At 41.1% G+C, this 20,459-nt stretch overlaps 1 protein-coding gene across 4 annotated transcripts in view; it reads left to right on the forward strand.

Moving 5' to 3' along the window:
- The first annotated feature begins 17,412 nt into the window (after window positions 1-17,412).
- Window positions 17,413-20,459, forward strand: part of KIF2A (kinesin family member 2A) — a 62,390-nt gene continuing 59,343 nt past the window's right edge. For 2 of the 4 annotated variants that reach the window (XM_019743703.3, XM_019743682.3), the window contains exon 1: window positions 17,413-17,855. In XM_019743703.3, coding sequence (XP_019599262.1) covers window positions 17,792-17,855 — 64 coding nt within the window. In that variant the 5' untranslated portion in view covers window positions 17,413-17,791. The remainder of the gene's footprint in view (window positions 17,856-20,459) is intronic. The other 2 variants (XM_019743674.3, XM_019743693.3) reach the window with 1 other exon arrangement.

Here is a 20,459-nt window from a genome sequence, read left to right on the forward strand (position 1 = left end):
GCAAAGTCTGAAGGGTCAACTTTTGTGAGAGACTTTGAGAGACTCTGCGTTACTTTGGGGCCCACGTAAGAAAGGACAGAGGCCAAAGGTAATGGAACAGATGCTGGCAACATCAAGAGATGGTAACCTTAGCACAGATACATCACCAATAGAATTACATCATCAATAGGTACATCACCAATTGCGTTACAATTGCAGATATCTCAAATTATCATTACATTCATTACTACTTCGAAATTGTGGTAATTATTGGACATGATCATTTAATTTAATGAACAGATGAAGAAAGTGATATTTTATCTCAAATTTTAAAATACTTTAACTATTTCTTCAATATATTTGATTTCCTTTTTAATCTTATGTATTTCATTTTATACATTAAAAACACTGTATTCTGAGAAGGGTCCAAAGGCTGCATCATACTGCCAAAATGGTCCAGACACAAAAAAGTTAAGAACTCATGGATAAAAAATGTATTATTCTGTCCTACTTATATTTATTCATTTAACGAATGTCTGTTAGAACTTACATTGTTCCATGCACAAACTCCTAACTCAAAAAGTATTTTGGATAAATTTGGGGGAATCAGTTTAAAAATGAAACAAAGGACATAGTAAAGTATTAATTTAAACCACAAGACAAATGCTACAAAAATAATAACACAAGGAAAAGCATAAATTTAGGGACAAATCTGTTTGAAGGATTTCTTAGCTCTATGTAATTTGCTCCTGCTAAGCTTCTGATTACTATATAATCAGGCTGACAAATGGCTAATATTGGGCAGGGCCAAACAAGGGAATTCTAGCTTTGTTTGCGACTCTGTCTCCCCATCTTTGTGCAGAATATTACAATTTAATGGTCCTACCTCCCTTTGGGCTGTCTGTCCTTCTGTATGACTGACAAAAGTTTTGCAATTTTTCTCATCTAGACTACAGGCATTGGATCAATTACCCAGAAGCTTAGAGCACATTTATTTTGCCTATCATTCATTTTAAAATATTATATTCACAATTGAAGAAAACACACAGATTTTACAAAATGTGTGACATTTTGATAATAAAATATCTGAAAAGAAAGAGAAGATAGAAAAAAAAGTAAATCTGCCAAAATTCGTAGAATTCACTTTTAGAAGTTGACCATTTATCACTTAAAGGAATAGAATAATAATTATAACGGGCAGTAAACATTGGCATTGATGAGTTTGATTGAGAAAATCATTACGACAAAATTTGAACCTCAAAGCAGATACCAAGTGAATAAATGACAAGACTGCAGATGAAAGCTAAAACTTGATGGAAAGAGCTTAATGGCGTAAAACATAGTCCCAGCAATGTGAAAAGGCCTGAAGCCTGGAAACATGGAGGCCAAGGGAAAAAAAAGAGCATGCCAACCCAACAAGCAGTGGAGGAGGTTGGTATGCGCTTCCTCCTTCAGCACATACAAAGGCAGGAGTGAGCAGAGAACACTGGTGTTGCTGAGATCCTGTTTCCCTGTTTCTAATGCTGACTTCAGTGGTACTGTCTAAAAAGTGGAGAATACAGTATGTGATAAACAATAAAATGGAATGTTTGCATTTGGGTAAAGATCTAAGAATAGTCTTCATTCTTCTCAGTCCCCCCACCCTTCACACACAGAATATCCCTGCTGATTAGAAGCTCTTCACATGATAGTAACGTCCATGGTTTGAATGTTTGTGCTCCCTCAAAATTCCTGCGTTGAAATCCTAACCTCCAAGGTGATGGCATTAGGAGGTGGGGTGGCAATTAGGTCATGAGGGCAGAGCCCTCGGGAACGGAATGAGTGCTTTTATAAAAGAGGCCTGAGAAATATCACTTGTCCCTTCTGCCACATGAGGTTACAGCAAAATGACAGGCATCTAAAAAGCCAGCTCTCAGCAGATACCAACTATGCCAGCATCGTGATCTTGGACTTGCCCGCCTTCAGAACTGTGAAATAAATTTCTATTTATAAGCTACCTAGTCTCTGGCATTTTGTTACAGCAGCCCGAACAGACTAAGACAGTTACATTCTACAGAGGTAACTTCACTCTGATCATAGTTTCTCTTCCTTTTAAAAACGAGATCAGAAACATATTCTTCCACATTTTTACATGCAATAGTTTTACATATTGTATTTTACCGTAATAACAACATTTATCATGGCAGTCTTTATACCTTTTAGAGAACACTTTTTCACTAAAGCACACAAAACAAAAAAGAGTAGGTAGCATTGAAAAACAGTCGAGTTTAAACACAGGCATTAAACTCCAGATGCTGAAGTCAGTTACTAGCAAATCTACTACTGTTGTCACCAAACTCTTAGAAAGGGATAGGTGTTATAAAAGCCACCTGAATCCTCCTTTATGGCTATAATGTAGTTAAAGCTGCAATCCATAGCTTATCTTTTCCGAAACTTTCTTCGACACATCAGCAAAGGGGGGCCACTGGAGCATTTTAGGTAGGAGTATCACTTGATGAGATCTGAATTTTAGAAAGACTCCTCTAGATGTGACATTGCAAAATGGATTTGAGGAAGATAAATATGGATACATAGATTTATTAGAAGGTTGTTGCAATAATCCAAATGAGAGGTAGTAGGAGCCTCAACTAAGGCAGTAGAAATAATGAGATTAAAGAGGGAAGTAAAATTTAAGAGATAAAGTCTCCTGGTGATTGACTGGGATGGTGGGGAGGTCAAGGAGGGCCCAATGATTTCCAGATTTTTTCCCTGAGCAATTAGGTGGTTGGTTAGGTAAAAAATACAGATAGAAACACAGATTCTGAGGTTGCAATGTATTTAAAAATAATAAGTTCATCATGATAGATTTTTAAGTTCAATATGCCTGTGTGACTTATTTCAGCGTAGATATATAGTAGATAGTTACAAGTAGATATTAATCGGGAACACTTTCCCCCCACACACCTGAAGTTTCCACACTGTGGGACCTCCATCAGAGTGACACTTCAGTCTTCCTTCTTCCTCTTCACTCACAGCTTTCCACAGAGGAGAGAGGCACCTAGTTGGTGAATTTAAAGGAAGGAACTGAGGTATGTGTCGCTCAACCCATTCTTTTCCTTTGAGATCTGCCTACCTGAAGAGTGCAAATTTTGTGTGTATGTGTAATTATATATAGAAGAGTACTGAAGGAGCCTGGAGGACAGAGGACAAAGCAGAAGCTATAAGTCTATCCAGGCAGCCACCAGTGAAAAGAGGTGATGTTCTTTCAGGCAAGGTCTTGGGAGTTGTCCCCTAGTGTGTGCAGGCTGCTGTTGCACAGTACTATGGAGTGGGTGGCTTACAAACAACAGCAATTTATTTCTCACAGTTCTGGAAGCTGAGAAGTCTGGGATCAAGGCACTGGCAATTCAGTGTCTGGGGAAGACCTGCTTCCTTGTTCACAGGTGGCCATTTTCTCGCTGTACCCTCACATGGTGGGAGGGACTAGGGCTCTCTCTGGAGAGTCTTTTATAAGGGCACTAATCCCGTTCATGAGGGCTCCACTTCCATGACCTAATTATCTCTCAAAGGCCCCACCTCCTAATGCCATCACATTGGGAGTTAGGATTTCAACATATTAATTTGGTGGCGAGGGGAGGAACATAAACATTCAGTCCATATCAGGAGTAGAGTCTAAAAAAGGTCCTTAGCATCAGAGGGTGCCAAGATGACTCTGAGAAGTACCCAGAGAAAACCTTGCTCACTGTCTCATCTACAAGGCACAGGCCATCACCTTGGCAGAGTCCAGACATAGAGGACAGGACCAGAGACAGCAAAGGGAGGCCAGTTACACAAGGCAATCCTACCTTCCCTCCAAGTGATCTCTAACCCAGTGAATCAGAAGAGAGAGGAGAGGAAGAATGAAAGAACTGGCCTTGAAGGTCCTTGGACCATGGGTCAAGCCTCAGCTGGTAGAAAAGTGGCAATGTGATTAGAGTTTTAAATGGACTCTACTGCTTTTTAATAACTAAAAGGATACAGCAAGTTATGGGATCTTCCTGACACATCACAAAGGACCTACCTAGTAAAGGAGAACTGATATAGCACAACTGAGGTTAGAAATGGGAGAAAAATGCACTCTTTAATGTTTGTACTCCATCAAGTTTACTCTGTTCAATAAACTGGTAATGTTCAAATGGACATTCTTCTCGGGTTGAAGGTCATAATATTCTCAAAGAGTTACATGACCCAATGAAGGAAAAGAATGCATTGTGATTCATTGTGAGAAGAGAAGAGGTCTAACGGTAGAAGCCAAGAGCATACCAACATTAAAGGGTCAAAATTGGAAGAAGAGCCAGTAATGAAGACTGAAAAATTAGAAGAGGCAAGCCAAGGGAGGGGGTCAAGAAGGTAGCAGTTCTGCAGTAATTTATTCTGATTAAATGCCACCTCACTGATCGCAACCCCAGCAGCCTATGAATAGAAATTGGATCACATGAATTCCCAAACTTCACAGGCCTATCCCTCATCTGTATAATTGCTGTCACACTTCTCCTCTAAAGTCTTCTTCTGTATGAACTCTTCAAGAGAGCAGTGTTTCTTTGCTGCCTCTCAATTCCCCAATAGCCCAAAGCACAAAATCCTGAATGAGGTCAAAGATTGCAGTTCATTTATTCTTCCTTGCAGTGAAGCCACATTCTCTTCCCCACAAAAATGGGGGGTATGATAGCAGCAGAGACTGCTAGTTGTACTTTGATAGGCTTTTTGTTTGCTGTCCCAACTCACCAAGAATAAAGGCTACATAGCCTAGCTTTCATTGATTAGATTCTAGTGATAGACTATGAGCAGAAGGAGTACAGGCAACTCCCAGGATATTCCCGTCTTTCCCTTCTCCTAGCTGGTTGAAATGCTGGAATAGGAGCAGCCATTAGCGATCACAGGTGATCATGGGAATGAGGAAGCCAAAGGGATTGCTACCAAGATGTACCTTCCAACAAGTGCTCCGAAGAAGGCTGCTGGCAGAGCTGTCAGTAGACAGACCACCACTCTCAGCCCCTTCAGCTGCAGAAAGCCACCTTGCTCAAGGTCACAGCCATCCCGGGGTGGCATCCACCCTATGGCAGATCACTGTGGGAGTATGAAGGCCTGGGTGTCTTAGCCTAACTCAGGACAGCTCGGACAGATTGGCGCGGCTATCACAGCTTGGCTTTTCCCTCTGCTTTCTCCTGCTTTTCCTCAAACCACCCAGACAACTCTTTGTGTGGCTCCTCCAGGCTCACTGGTCTTCACCCACATAGTTACAGAGCAAAATCTTTCACGCCCCTCTGGTCGTTGTTCAAATCTCACTATCTCCACGAGCCTGGCTCTGGCTACTCGAATTGATCCTGTAGACTGTCAGCCCCCTCAACATTCCTGATCCTCCTCATCCTGCTGTTTTTCCTTTTTTCCATATACCTATCACTCTCTAATATGCTATGTCACTTAGTTACCTATTTAATACGTTTTTATTTTTTTCTCTCTCCCCCAGTAGGATGTAAGGTCCCAGTAGTATGAGGACAGGTATCGTGTTTTTGTGCATTGACACATCCACACACCTAACAAGCAGGCGTTCAGTAAATGTTTCTTGAACGGGTGAATAAGTGAATCATTTTCAAGGAGAATTTTGCAGATTCTCACTTTTCAGGACCCTCAATTCCAAAAACAGTTTGGAAAGAATTCTTTGGTAGCAGATTCACTAAGTATTGTATATTTTATATTATCCAATAAGGAAAAAAATTGGTCATGTGTTTTTATGGAGTACCCTAAATCACTCCTTTTATAGTTTATATTCATTAGCATTTACACACACGCGCACACACACACACACACACACACACACACCTCTACATAGTATGATGTCTTATTTCACAGGTAAGGCCTGTGATTTCTGTTTCCAAGAGATGGCCATTGAAAAGAGTGATGTTCCCTAGAATAGGAAACTTAAAAAAGCAAACCTGAAATTCTCAAGTGTGGTGATCCAGGACAGTTTGCTGGTTTACATGACAGGGTACGGTTACTTCTAACAGGAACTGTCTGTTCTGAAGTACAATTCATTGCAACTGAGTTGTTGGAAACTGTTTTGCTTCGTATTACCAGTTTCTGAAAGAGGTCAGTATTTGTGAGGTGTCAGGAAGTTTCCTTTGAAGTCAGCACTCCAATAAAAACATGAACTAGATCAACTAAGCACCCATGGAGTTGGCCTGTGGGTTTATTTCGGTAGCTCTGAACTCTCAGGGGGCTTTCCACTCCTGGGCAAGTTCCCATTTTTTTCACCATTTGTCTTGAGAGTTAGTAAAGGTTATCTAAATGTCATTATGTGAATTAAAAAGGTAGTCATGATTATAATTCCAACCAATCATTTTTTATTTAAAAAAAAAAGAATTTAAAAATACTTGTAAGTAAAAAAGATCATCAGACTGACTACGAAAAAGATCTATTTTTATTTATTAACTAATTAGTAGTTATTAATAAGGGGTGGTGGGAATACAGGTGATCATTATCTTACTCCTTTTGCTTTGGGGGTGTGTTAATAACTTCAAGGGGAAAAGGTAGAAACTCCATCACTGAAGTTCGATCTACTCCTCACTCATTCAGGTGAACTCTGCTAAGCAAGCGGAGTTCAGAACGTGATTTAAAAACACTAGACCTAAACTCCAAATGGAGTTTATCTTTGGGCAACGTTTCTATCCCTTCAAGATACTGTTCTGCAGCAAATAATAAAGAATCATTAAGAGAAAGATTGCCGAGCTCCTGGATGGCTCAGTTGGTTGGAGCGCGTCCTCTCAACTACAAGGTTGCTGGTTCGACTCCCGCAAGGGATGGTGGGCTGTGCCCCTGCAACTAGCAACGGCAACTGAGCCTGGAGCTGAGCTGCGCCCTCCACAACTAAGACTGAAAGGACAACAAGTTGAAGCTGAACAGCACCCTCCACAACTAAGACTGAAAGGACAACAACTTGACTTGGAAAAAAGTTCTGGAAGTACACACTGTTCCCCAATCAAGTCCTGTTCCCCTTCCCTAATAAAATCTTAAAAAAAAAAAAAAAGAGAGTAAGAGAAAGATTGCCTTTTTAAAAAATGTAATAAGTATCCAGTTTTAAAAACCTCAGTGAATCTCGTTTTAATCCTTCTTACCAGCCTCCAACTGGTTTTCAATGAAACTTGATTATTGTCATCAGAAAGCCAGTGGAGGGTAACAATTGGAAGCTGTGTTTTATTTCTTTCAGTTACCTTTAGCCAAGTCTCTCTCTTAGTTAGAACCTCAGGAAAGATTCTCTTGCTTCTTCCATTTTCTGGTGTCTTGATATTAACTATTTTTTCAAACTCCTTGGCATGTAATACAGACTTGACTCATCCCTTGGCCTCAGTAGGCAGTCTTATTCATGAACAATAATAGCTCTTTGGCCTATTCATTAGAAGCATATTGCCACTCACAAACCAGCTTCTGGAATATTCCTGAAGTAGATGTGTGTTGCACTGCCCAGATCTACCTTTAAGACTATAAGGGTGAAATTCAGGGGATCAATGTGATTAGACTTAGATCATTTGCAGTTTAACTCACTGCATAGCTCGCTATGTATCCACCTGTAATTAAACTTACTTTGCAGTTTGATCTATCCTGATAGTCAGCTGTTTCCTCTTTGTTTCTCCCCTCACTGATTAACTGAAGAACTCGTCTGTTCCCTTTCTCAAGGCTACACGTACCTCGTTAATTAACAACATCCTAACCTGAAAAGAGCAATTTCTTCATCCTCAGGTGCTCACACACAGGAATATACATCAAGCCCCAGACCATGGGAGCCGAGTGGGAGTCCAGAGCCCAGAGATCACATCGTCTTCAAACAGACCAAACCCCAGGAAGGCTGTCAGCCCTGGACCTGCCTTAACCAACTCCCCATTTCCTTTGTTCTTCTTGTGTACCTATAAAACCATCCGGTCTGCCCGGTCTATGAACGGGGAAGTGGCCTTTGGGCAGGAATCCGCCATCCTCCCAGAATGCCGGCATTCTGAATAAACCTGCTTTTCTCTCCACCAACACTGTCTCTCAATTTTTAACCCCTTCAAACGGCAGGCAGCCGGACCTTAGCACGGTATCAAGACCAAAGTACTAACTTTCCTAGTTGCAGGAGTGTTGGCTACTGAGGGCTCACGGTTGAATTCCTTTTCAGAGACTGTTCACCCCCAAAGGAAGCTGCCTCATCCAAGGTCCGCTCCCCTCCCCCAGGGGGGCCCATATTTCACAAGTAGCCCCTGTGCAGGATACAGTTGCCCCCTCATCCCACCTTGAGACAAGTCTGAAAGAACATCCTAGTTCTAAAGCTACCCATGGAACTGACAGAGACCTTTGTTGTCACTGCATCACAGTTCAAATTCTCTTTCTGCCCCATCTTGCTTCTTTCACTGTTCCAAAGGTGTGAATCCCAGTAAATTTCCTACATGCTAATCTCTATTTCAGAGTCTGCTTCCCAGGAAGCCTAACCAGTGAGAATTCTTTTGGTCATAATTAAACCACCACTTTCAGTCATCATTTAATAATCTCACATATTGATGGCACCTTGTATATTAGTCATGGTAGACTACTATAATAAACAATCCCAAAATGTTAGTGGCTTAACAATAAAAAGCTGCTTCTTACTCATTTCACGGTGCACAGCAGTTCAATGGGGAGAGGAACAGTCTGTCGTGCAGGAGACCCTGCTCGCTGCGCCATGTGTCGTGCAGGGAGGCCTGCGGGGTCTCTGCTCCCGCTCCCCACACAAGAATGCAGGACATGGTGAGGCCAAAAAGGAACACCCACGGAGCCATAGATGGGGGAGTCATACCACTATATTCTCTCTGGCGGCACTATACTCTCACTGGAGGCTGGATCCACACTGTCCGCAAACCGCCATCCACGCTTGCCAGCTCAGCCGCCATCTTCTTGCTAGCCCCCATTCTTCTTCCTTTGCTAGCGTAGCCACAGCAGTTATATTAGTGGCCAATGGCTCACTGGTTACAGCTGACGGCCAACTAGCCACAGCTTATGGCCATCCAATCACAGTTGATGGCCATTTACTACCTGAGCCAGCACCTGTCTATGTGAGGCCGTGAGCCTGGAAACTACTTTCTGGGGCTCTGCCCCCACACAGTCATTCAGGAATCCAGACTCCATCCAGCTGTTGGCTCCACCCTTTTCTAGGCATCTTGTCTTGTAGCTGAGAGAGAGGAAAGAAAATGAGAAAAATGCATGGAAGGTTTGATGGCTTGAAAGGATACGTATCAATTCTATTAACATTCCACCGGCCAGAACTCAGTCGTATGGCCACGCTGTCAAGGGAGGCTGATGATCACTAACCGTGTCTGCCACTCATTTATGGAATACTTGTGATTTTCAAACCTTCCATTTTCCATGACAGGTGACATTCTGGTACCACCCTTCAACTTGTAAAGACCGAAAATTCTACCTTTATTAAAGATTCAAAATGAGTCATGGTCCCTCCACATTAATAAAAGTCTGTGTAGGTTGCGTGTGTATATGCGTACGTGTTTATCTTTAACAAAGCGAGCTCAAAAAACAAAAACAACACAGAATCACAATACCATTATCATACCCAATAAAATTAATGATAATTTTTTAAGATGTCTAATATTCAGTATGTATACACATTCCTCTGATAGTTCTTAAGTCTTTTTTTAAGTTCTTTTAATTCCTGGACAGTTACTGATCGCTATGTCATAGTTGCAGCAATTGGCCATGCCAACGCCCCATCTAAACCTTCCCAAAACTTCTGTAGGATCTTTACTCCTTCTCTTTGAATTGCTCTGACTTTGTCAATTACAGGCATGCCATTTTCAAAGCCATAAACTAAAACTTCATGGATTGTCTGAGACCAACTGGTGGTTTTTTGTGTTTTCTTTTCTGCCAATAGTCTTCATCCCTTTTCTTAGTTATCACCCTTTAACTATGGCACTGGCTAACCCTTCAAAAGGAACTCTTAAAAATGCCACAAGGCTTGGGCTACTTCTGGTACAGTCTCTTCAGTGCTAATATGATTTACAGGAAACCACTTTTACACTCTTAAGAAAAAAAATCACTTCTTTTAAAAAAAGGCTTCCCTAAATCTTCAAGTTCAATAATAAAGACATGTGTTTACTTAATAAATTATTTCAAATAGCATTTATGTCTTCATATTATAGTTGGGATCTTATATAAAACTGAGTTCATTTCAAAATGAAAACTTAAATTCTGCATTTTTTTTACATGTTTAAATATAGCGGAAATACTTCTCTTCAAGAAGTTAGAAAATAAAATTACTCAAGCTTTCTTTACACCTTTAATCCTCTCTGTCCTAATACTTGGTTAAGTGGTAAAATAAAGCTTGATAGGAGATTTCTGAAAATATTCCTAGAAGCTAACTTGGAATATATCTACTAATGAGACTGTCTTAAATTCTACTAAAGATTTTATATCCATCTGGAAATTTGCACCTCAGTGCCTTCAGCGTCTGCTATAAACTCTGCCAAATTCAAACCCTAACCTGAGCTCCATCTGTTATACCTGACACATGATAGTGACAAAGTCCTGCAGTACTCAGGACAGCACTGCCACCCATAAACGCTTTGTCACTTGTATTTGTTGGGATTTTTGGTTGCAGGTAGCAGCAAATCAACTGCTACCTAGCTGAAGCATTGAAGCAAATTTATGGATTATGTTACAGAAAAATTCAAAGATAGATCTGACTACAGATAAGCTTTCATTCAGCCCAGCAGCTCAAGAATTAGGAAGAAGTCCCCAGTTTCTTTCCCTCAAATTTCTGGCTCTACTTCTTCAATGCTGACTCCATTTTCAACAGGCTCTCTTTGTGGTCACAGGGATGGTTGCCAACAACTTTGGAGCTACTTTCTTCAGCTCCATTTCCTAGCAGAAAAGTGAGAGTTTGCTTCCCCAACAATTCAAAAATATTCTGAAAACTGAGACTCTTTGCACCTTATTGGCCTAGAGTGGGGCATGGTTTCATTTATGAAGCAGTCATGGGGTCAGGGAGATGAAGTGCACTGAGTGGACCTACCCTTGGAACTGTTGAAGGAGGGGTAAGTGCCCCTCACATCACATGATTGAGACATTCAAGGTACTGCTAGGAAGAGAGAAGGGATTACTGAGAAGGCAACAATAAATGTTCACTACAATATTAAATCCTAAGTGACTGACTGACTAGGGATTTCTATCAAAATAAAAACAAAGTGAAATACAGCTTCAAATAATTTGGCTTTGCTTTGTATGTAAGAATTTGAACTCTGAAGGAGGTTTTAGGTTAAAATACACTTTACTTTTTATTGCTTGTAGGTAATTCTTCTTAAAGGTTTTAAATGAGGTTGTAAAATTTTCATGGTACCACCACTTGATGTTAATAAACTAGAATAATAGTTTCCAACAAAATGTTGTCATCTTGAAGTTGTTTTCTTTGATATAGTTCTCCAAATTATCAGTTATCTGTACATTCTTTGACTTGCATGTTGCCTAGTTCTTGCTTCCCAAACTACATTTTATAGAGATGCTAATAAAGACTACTTTCTACTTTGTGTAATTGTGCACCAGAGAATTCCAACATCTGGTAACGACAATCTCCTCCATTCTTAAAAATCAGAGCACTGCATACATTACTCTCCTTTGTCCTCCACATTTCATATGTCATCAGTTTCTAGTCTTGATATCTCTTATGTCTGTCTGTCCTTTCTTATTCTCTGCCATCCCATTGATTGAAACTTGCATAATTTCATACCTGGATTTCGCATGAGTCCCTTCGCTGACTGTCCTGATGCAAAACTCTCCTCCCTGCAATCTATTAGACAAAATACTTCTATACTAATATTCCTCAAATAATTATAGCAACTGTTTATCAAAAGCCAAGCACTTTTAGCTCTTACCTCATTTTATTTATTCATTACAAAAACTCTATGACATAGGTATTATTCCCATTTTATAGATGAGAAAATTGAGACTTAGAAAACTTAGTAACTTGACCAAGGCCATACACATAAGAAGCAGCAAAACTGGTATTTGAAACCAGGGCAGTCATACTTCAAAGCCTGTGTTCTCCCATCGCTCGTGATGCTGCTCTATGACTTTCATGTCATTCCTATTCTTAAGGAGTTCCCTACCGATGCCCCTACCAAGGTCAACGTCTGTGTGTGGCTTTCAATGCCCACCGTAATTATATCCTACCTAGAAATTTTTCCAGTGCCTTCAATGTGTGCATCTCTCATCAGATATGTCTCTTGAGCCTCCCTCCTGTAAACTGGCTCATTGTTATCATATACTTTGAGAAAAAAAATCTTCATTGTAAAAATAATACATGCTAATTTAAAGGTCAAGCAATAGGAAAGTGACTGAAGTAGAAAATGAAGTCCTCCATATTTAGAGTGAGCATTAGGGATAAAATACAAGTCATAGATGTCTGGTTGCACACACTATTTTAATTTAAAAAAGAAATCATGATCTTTACGTTTTAACTGGGCTGTCTTGCCTGGCGTTAAAATGACTGCATCAAAGTAGCCATGTAAAAAATATCTTACTCACGGATTTTCTTGCCTTGTTTGCTTTCTTTTCTGTTGTCTATTTAGATCTCAGTTATCTTTCAGGGCCTAGCTGAAGTCACATCTCTTGACCCCTACTCCCTTTATAAAATCGAACTTCTTCAATGCTCATAAACAAAACATAAAAAGCATTTACAAAATTAGCACCAGGAAATCTTCCCTAACAGCTCTCCTAATTGACTTTCCTCTACTCTCTACTTCTAGCCTGTACCACACAATCAGCATTTAACTACATATTGTTTGTGTTGTTTGTTACTGTTCCATGAGTATAAGAATAGGCGACAAGAGTGTGGGTGGAATTGTATAATGGTGACCTGGTCTATGGTATGAATTTACATTAATGACATGGTAACGAGTAAAAGGAAGGCATGGAAGCCTTGGAAACTAACAGAAAATTGGGTTGTGAATTTAGAGTAGGGGTCTGGAGAAAGTCTGAGGCAGGGTTTGTACAAGAGCCTGAAGTCAGAACAAGGCAGTATGTAAAGGCCAAGAATTTGGTTAGAGACCTGGAAATCATAGGAATGAGAGAGGGTATATCAGGGCATGGATTAATAATAAAAATGATGATATACTATGCTTAGATCAAATACCGTGTGACATATAATTGATGTGTAAAATCTAAAACATCAAAACAACATAAAAAATTGCTCTATTTTACCGAAATTGTAAATGTGATTAGCCTTGGCTTAGCAATTCCACTTCTAGGAAGTTATCTTAAAGAAATATTCACACAAGTGTACAAAATATTGTTCACAATATTCAATATTGTTGCTAAGAGCCAGAGATAAAAATGGAAACACCCTAAATATCTATCTAAATGTTTGTTTGCTTTCACTTTCTTCTATTAATCACACATATAGTAGCAATAGCCAGCTATTAAAACAGAGCTAGATCTATGAACACTGGCTTGAAAATAGGTCCAAAATATATTTTAAAACAACTTTAAGAACAGTATGTAAATTACACAGGTATTATAATACATGTTTATTGGAATTAGAAATACAATATTTTTCAAAACATCAGAGGAATTAATCATGTAAATTTAAATTAAGCAAACATTACATTAACAAGTATACAGATTAGGAATATCTTAATGTAGATAATAAGTGAATATGACACCATATATTTCTATATAGATCTAAGTCCCATATGGACCTTAAAAGGCTTTGGACATTAGCTCTCCACCAATAGCTTACCATTACTACAATCTGACACTGTCAAATAGTGTAAGTGAAAGTATACTATCAAAATAGGTTTGATAAGTATGCTATCAAAAAGTATAAGTGAAAGAATTGTAATAAAGAAGGTGAACTAGGAAAATAATCTATCAATGTGTGCTCAGTACAGTCCCCAGTCCCTAAGTGGCCAATGTACAGAAAATATTGAATTATGGGAATTCAGGGATAATCAATAGCTCTGAACCAGTTGGACATACACCTCAGAATCTCCCAATGAGTTTTTTAAAAATAGACCACACTAAGTTTCCCCCTAAAGATTTTACACCTTAGGCCTGGAGAAGAGTTTGTGCTTCTGTATTTGTTTAAAAATCTTTCTGAAGTGCTTCTGATGATTGGCTGGGGATTATCATCCAGATAGGACAGTTATTATAGATTAGATTGGGTGGAATAAATTCCATAAAGGAGACTTCAGCTGGTCCTTGCCAGACAGAAAGGTTTTAAATAGGGAAGGGAAAGGGGAGGGAGGAGAAATCATTTACCATATGAGTAGAAACTGAGGCAGGAATGGGCAAGGTATTCTTTGTAGGCTACTCTTCAAAGAAGTCAAGGCAAATAAAGAGGGTAATGCTCACTGAATGAGGTAATTAGAAGGTAATTGTTGACTTTTAAAAATCCAGTTCAGTAAAGGGGTTAGAAAACAAATGAGTGATGGGGAATCAAAGCAGTGAGTATTTAGAGCACTCATTTGAGAATTTGACAGGGGAGGGGAAGTAAAAAATAGAACGGAATTTAAATAGGAAGAGAAGGATCAAGAGACTTTTTCTTCCAAGAGAATGCAGCCTGAACATGTTTGCAGCAGAAGAGCTAAATCCAATAAAGAAAAAAGCAGATATTTTAGAGTTGGAAAACTGGGATTTTTATCTACCTGGTGTTTTAATGTATTTAAGGACTAAAACAAGGTACAGTGAAATCACACCAGTTTAATTAGAATTAAAATCTGAGTAAATTAATGGGAATGGGAAACACTGACAACTAAAAAAGTCTCCAAAAAAGTCCAGGGCAGAAAGTGAAAAATAAAGTCATAGAAAGTTTCTGCCAACCCTACCCATCTTCTCCACTTGATCCCAGATTCACAAACTTAGTGGAGGTAATTGAGAATAGATGCAAACATTGAGTGGAAAATTTCAGTAAGATGATGTAAGTACAGTAAGACAAGTACATTTAATCTGAGCTAGAACTGGAGCCAACTTGTGCCTCTGCTCTTCCCCAAAGGAGCAGGTAACTGGTTAAGGTGACTGCTGGCTTCTGCCAAAAACCTCAGTCATTAGCCCAACAGCCTCTTTCTTGGAATAATCTCTTAAAGAGTATACACTAATGACACCAAAGCAGATAATTTTTTTTTAAATCTAGGCATAATAAGAAGATCGGCTTGGCTGAATTATAACTATGCTTTTTTTAAAAAAAATGATTTATCAACTCAGGATAGGTCAACAGCAGCTACTATTAATAGGATATGATTTGATGGAAATCCTTGAGCAAGATTATTCTGTCAGTTAAGGTAGGATGGACTCGAGTGGGTAAAAGAATATAAACATCTGTAAAGCTCTTGCTATCCTCTCAATTATGAGATGTCGAGGGCCAGAGCCAAACTTCAAAGTGTGTTTAATTTTATATCACTAGACATAAAATTCTAATTAATGATTTGAGGATTATAGTAGAGTACTGGGTTATTTTTTATAGGATGATTTTACTTTGTTTTTTAAACAGGTATTATACTCTATAAATATCAAAGCACTATAACATTTTATTTAATTTGACCCTCACAAAAACTTTCTGTAGTTGGGAGAATGGAAGTTATTTTTCCGGGCTCTTCAAAGAAATAACAGAGATTTCGAGCAGTTTTAACAAGTTTACTCATTGAACAAATGTCTGAGTACCTACTATGTGCCAGTCACTGTTCTAGTTAGAGTTGAAACTCTTGCTAATGCCAGAGCCGGAGTCAGCATTCTTGATGGAACCATAGGCATATTGCATTTATTTATGCCTACTCTTCAAGAGGCCACTTGTACACAAAGCCCAAGATGCAAATTATGGTAAATAAATATGCTGGCTGTACCCAAAGACATAAGACTTTGGGTATGAGCTATGATGGAAAGGTTTTTGTGTTTGACAAGTTGTATGTGTCATATATTTTTATAGCGCAGGATGTACATATTTTTAAAATACTTTTGTATATGGATTAAAGGTTTACACTTCTTAATTACACAACCCACAGGGTGCAACATGTGTCAGCAACCATGATAAAACACATTTTATGAAGCAATTTTAAATTTAATAAATGTATAGCTTGATTTCTTTGCATTCTTTTAAAGAATTTGCAAGCAAATAAATAGATGCTTTATACCTCAGTCACAGAGACATCAGAGAATGAGATCTACTAGACAGGAGCTCAAAGAGTTCAGAGAAAACTGAGAACATTTTAAATAATAAAATCTTGATTTAGTCGAATCTTATTTTGAAACATGTCTTGAAGTGAGAGTTATAGCAATATCATTTTTGGAATGTAAAAGAAGTTATTTTCTAAGTTGTCTACCCAGTGTTTTGTTTTGTTTTTTCACAGAAATTATTCCTAATTTAGAATGGATTTAAGAAACTGTTCTTTTGACAAGTATGCCTTGAGCATGTTTAAATTATAGATGAAGCCCGAGTCTTTTAATTTTTTTTTAGGGTCTACTTGATTACTTACATTAGGTTGAAAACTCTAGGCATATGCACTTAACGGACATATATACAATTTCCAATTTAAAAATTTTAAAACTGTATATTTTTAGTTATTATTACAGGGATATTAATGATACCTAGAGAAAGTAGGGCCCGAAAAGAGTGTTTCCTGATCTCAGTTTCCAATACTAGAAGCAAAAGGCACACGTATGGAGGTTTTTACACAGTGCTGTACACACAGTTTCCATGGTCTCCGTGCACGTGGCCTTCAGGGCTTGGCCAGGACCGAGTGTCTTGCTCTGTACGTGAGATGTGCTCAGACTAGTCAAGTGACTCTGAAGAAAAGGCACATACCTTAGTGTCAACCTTATGTATCTGCCATCTGTCCTTGAATCATAGTTATTGGCTTTATGGGCCAGGGCAGATAAAGTCTTACAGGACACCAGCAAGATGCATCATTAATTGAACAGTCAAGGCAGGGCCACCACAGGGTTTCTTTTTGAGTGGAGAGGAGGATAAAGCAAGGCCATGAAGAAGTGGATCCTCATTCCGACTGAGGACGGGTGACTGCTCAAAGCTGTTTCTTCCCTTCTTCCATAACTAGTTGGGAAACCTTGGGGCGGTTACTTGGGCCAGTCGCAATAGAGGCTACACTCTGAGATGAAATACTGAGCCCATGCTGTCAACGCCTTCAGATTCATATCCCTCAGCCCCGCTCTCCACTTGGAAAGCCCTGAAACAAGTGCCCTTAATCCACTCCGACGACGGAGCCAATTCAAGGACGCCAAAGACACAGGGAAGGCCCGTCGCGCGGGGTTCCCGCCTCTTCTAGGCCGCGCGCTAAAATCAAACTCGACGCCAGCTCGTTAGGGGCCGGGCGGCGCGCTCTCCGCGGTTCCAGGCGGCCTAGCCGCGGCCCCCGCCCCCACGCCCCGCCGCGGAACTGGGCGGAGCCGCCTGGAGGTAGCTGGGAACGGCTGGCCGAAGAGGAAGAGACGCGAGAGGCGCGCTCTGCGCAGGCGCGCGGCGCCCCGCCTCCTCAGCGTCGGCTCCAGGCGGGCGGCGCGGGCCCTCCCACTCTCCCCCGCGCCGCCGGACGGCCCGGGCCGTCGCTTCACCCCGACGCCCTAGCGTGTGCATCCTCCCGCCGGCCTGCAGGCCCGGGTACTCTGCTTCCCTGCCCGCCGCTCCTCCTCGCGGCCCCGGCTCGTGTTCAAGCTGTCGCCCGGGCCGGCGCGGCCGCGGGCAACCGCTCCCCCTCCCACACCTACCCCGCCCCCTCCCCGCCTTTTCCGCCCTCCTGTCCCCCTCCCTCGGCCCGCCGCAGCTGCTCCAGATGAGGTGATGGCAACGGCCAACTTCGGCAAGATCCAGATCGGGATTTACGTGGAGATCAAGCGGAGCGATGGTGAGCCGCGCCGCCGCCCTGCCGGCCGGGCCCCGCATTCGTGTTTGCACAGAGGGGATGCGGGCGCCGGCCACCTCATTGATTGACTCCGCGGGGCTGTGGGGGCGGGAAGGCGGCGGCCGCGGCGCTTTTGTGTGTGGAGTGTGTGTAAGTGTGGCGGGCGTGGGGTCCACCTCCCGTGCCGCTGCAGTGCCGGGGGGCGGGGAGGGGCCCTGCGGGGGTCTGAGCTGAGGGGAGGCTGTGGGGTAAGGCCCGGGTGTCGCGAGCGGTGTCTCAGGGGGCTTCGGGCGGACGCAGTGGAGGGTCCTGGGCCCAGGGCCACTCGCTTCTCCCGTGATCTCCATCCTCCCAGGGGACTCTAGCTGGAGGCTGGGGGGGGGGGAGCGGGCTTGGTGAGTGATGAGCCACCCTCGCGTTTCACCCCGGCCTTTTCATTTTCCGGCCTCATCTCTGAGGGGTGGGGGCTGGGGTGAGCGTGGAGACCAGTGATTTCAGTTGTAGAGAACCCTACTGGTCAGAGGCCGAGGTGGAAGGAGAAGGCCATGCCCGTTGGCTTAAACTGCCTTGTGGCTATCAGGGTTCTTCGGCTTTCGTTTCCCGAGAATGCCTCTTTTTTTTTTGCTGATCCCTTCTTTGGAAGAAGGATGCGGAGAAGATCGTGCTCAGCCGTGAATAAGGGTGGGGGCGCAATGGGAAGTGTTCGATAAGGTTCTCAAAGGTGCTGAGACTGAAAGGGAAAGGGGGATGAGCTTAGTCAATGCGAGGCACTACTTAGAGGGTGGGGGTGAGCGACTGGATGTCGCTGTTTTCACACCATCGGAAGAGGTAACCGAGAGGAAAGTGTAAGACGAGGTGAAGATACATGCTTAATTTAAAAAAAAAAAAAGGCTTTAGGCTTAATAATCTTTCTATAGGTTCCTCTTGGGGAAAAGGTTTTATGTCAGTAGCTTGGGGTGTAGAGTGAGACGCCAGCCAGCCTTGGAAATAATTTATATTGTAAAGGAGAAAGCCATAATAGGGAAGAAGTAAAATTTCGTTCAGTCCGAATATTGAAAGAATTAGAGGTGTGTAACACATATAGGTGTGCGGGGTTCTTGACGCCATCTCTCTTATTACCCATACCTTTTATTTGTGGCTTATTTATTATCCTCTAGCCTTGTCAGGAGTGATGCTGCTATCACATCCGCACCCTCTTGGCTTCTACTGAGTTTAACCAAGTTATGTGAAGCTAGATTGACTTTCACGTTATCTGTATGACATATTGGAAGATCCTATATAATGATTTTTTTCCCTTCATTTGAGATAATTTGTATTAACAACTGGAAGCATCATTATCCTGTTTGTGAAAAGATAAATTACACCACTTTGAGCTTTAGCTACCGATGACACTAGTGGGAAAGAGATGGCTCCATTACTTGGGTTGGGGTTTCTGTATATTGTCTTCAAATTACTTTTCCTTAAACATTGCTATTACTGTCATTTCTTTCTTAGGTGAATGCAAGTTCACTGTGTACTTGGCAAAAGTAAGATTTGCATATTATTTTAAATTTGGGGGTGCAATAAAATATGTAAGTTCTTTACATTCTAAGCCTTTAAGTATGATTATAGCTGTTCCTGTAAAATCTATCAAAAAATACGGTATCATAAGACATTGGAAAGGTTTGTATGTTTTTATTTTTTCTGGACTAACATCTTTTTATTGATTCTTTTGGAGTTGTAGGATAAAAGCTTTTAATACTCTCAGCTTTCACCTTCTTCCTATACCAGAAACCCAGGCATATGAGAGCTTTGTGTTTTTACATAAATGCTAGTAACCTAAAATCAGATTTCAAAGCAGTTTGCCCATGAGAAATAATGGAAGTCATCACACTGTATTATCCTGACCTGTAGTCATGTACAAATTAATGCACCTCAGATGCGTAGTGGAGTTGGTGGAAGGTAAAGATAAGTAGAGGACTTGAAAAGAATGATCATTTGCAATGGGTGGTGGTGTTTTACAGGCGAAATTAATGTCTGGGAGACTCCCTCAAGGTTTCCCTTTTTCACTTTAAAAAAGCTGTTCTGTTTCCTCCCACTTCTATAACAGGTCTTTATTGGATAAAGCACTAGAGGTTATTGTAACAAAAATAAACTTTTGTAGTTGGATGAGCACTAATGTAATGCCTGAGACAATGGAAATTACATGAGTAAAGGAGGACTGCTCCAGGCTGCTATTAGTTGGTGCCTGATGCTTGCTAATGGTGATCCTTATCCTTGTTTTAGAGCATGCTTCTTTCATCAGTGATGCTCGTGTATTAATAAAACATATTCCAAAGGCAAATAGGTAAACTAAAATGGGCTTATCCTATCTTTCAAGACCCTGCTCAAAACTAGGGTTTCCAGGCGGGAATTCCTGCCCATTCTTGGGAATTTTTTTCGCTTTTCCATTCCCAAATCCTGAGAAAAGTTGGTCGGGAAATCGGGAAAATCGGCTCCTTGAACCCAGGTGGTTGGTAGTATCGGCCGTCACTTTGTGGAAACGATTCATCATGGAGAATAGAAAACAGTCTATATCTCAGGATTCTGGACCTGGAAAGCGAAAAACATTCCTGAGAATGGGCGGGA

Source organism: Rhinolophus sinicus, chromosome 3, assembly GCF_057876585.1.
Source record: "Rhinolophus sinicus isolate RSI-liver-muscle chromosome 3, RSI-T2T, whole genome shotgun sequence".
NCBI lineage: Eukaryota > Metazoa > Chordata > Mammalia > Chiroptera > Rhinolophidae > Rhinolophus > Rhinolophus sinicus.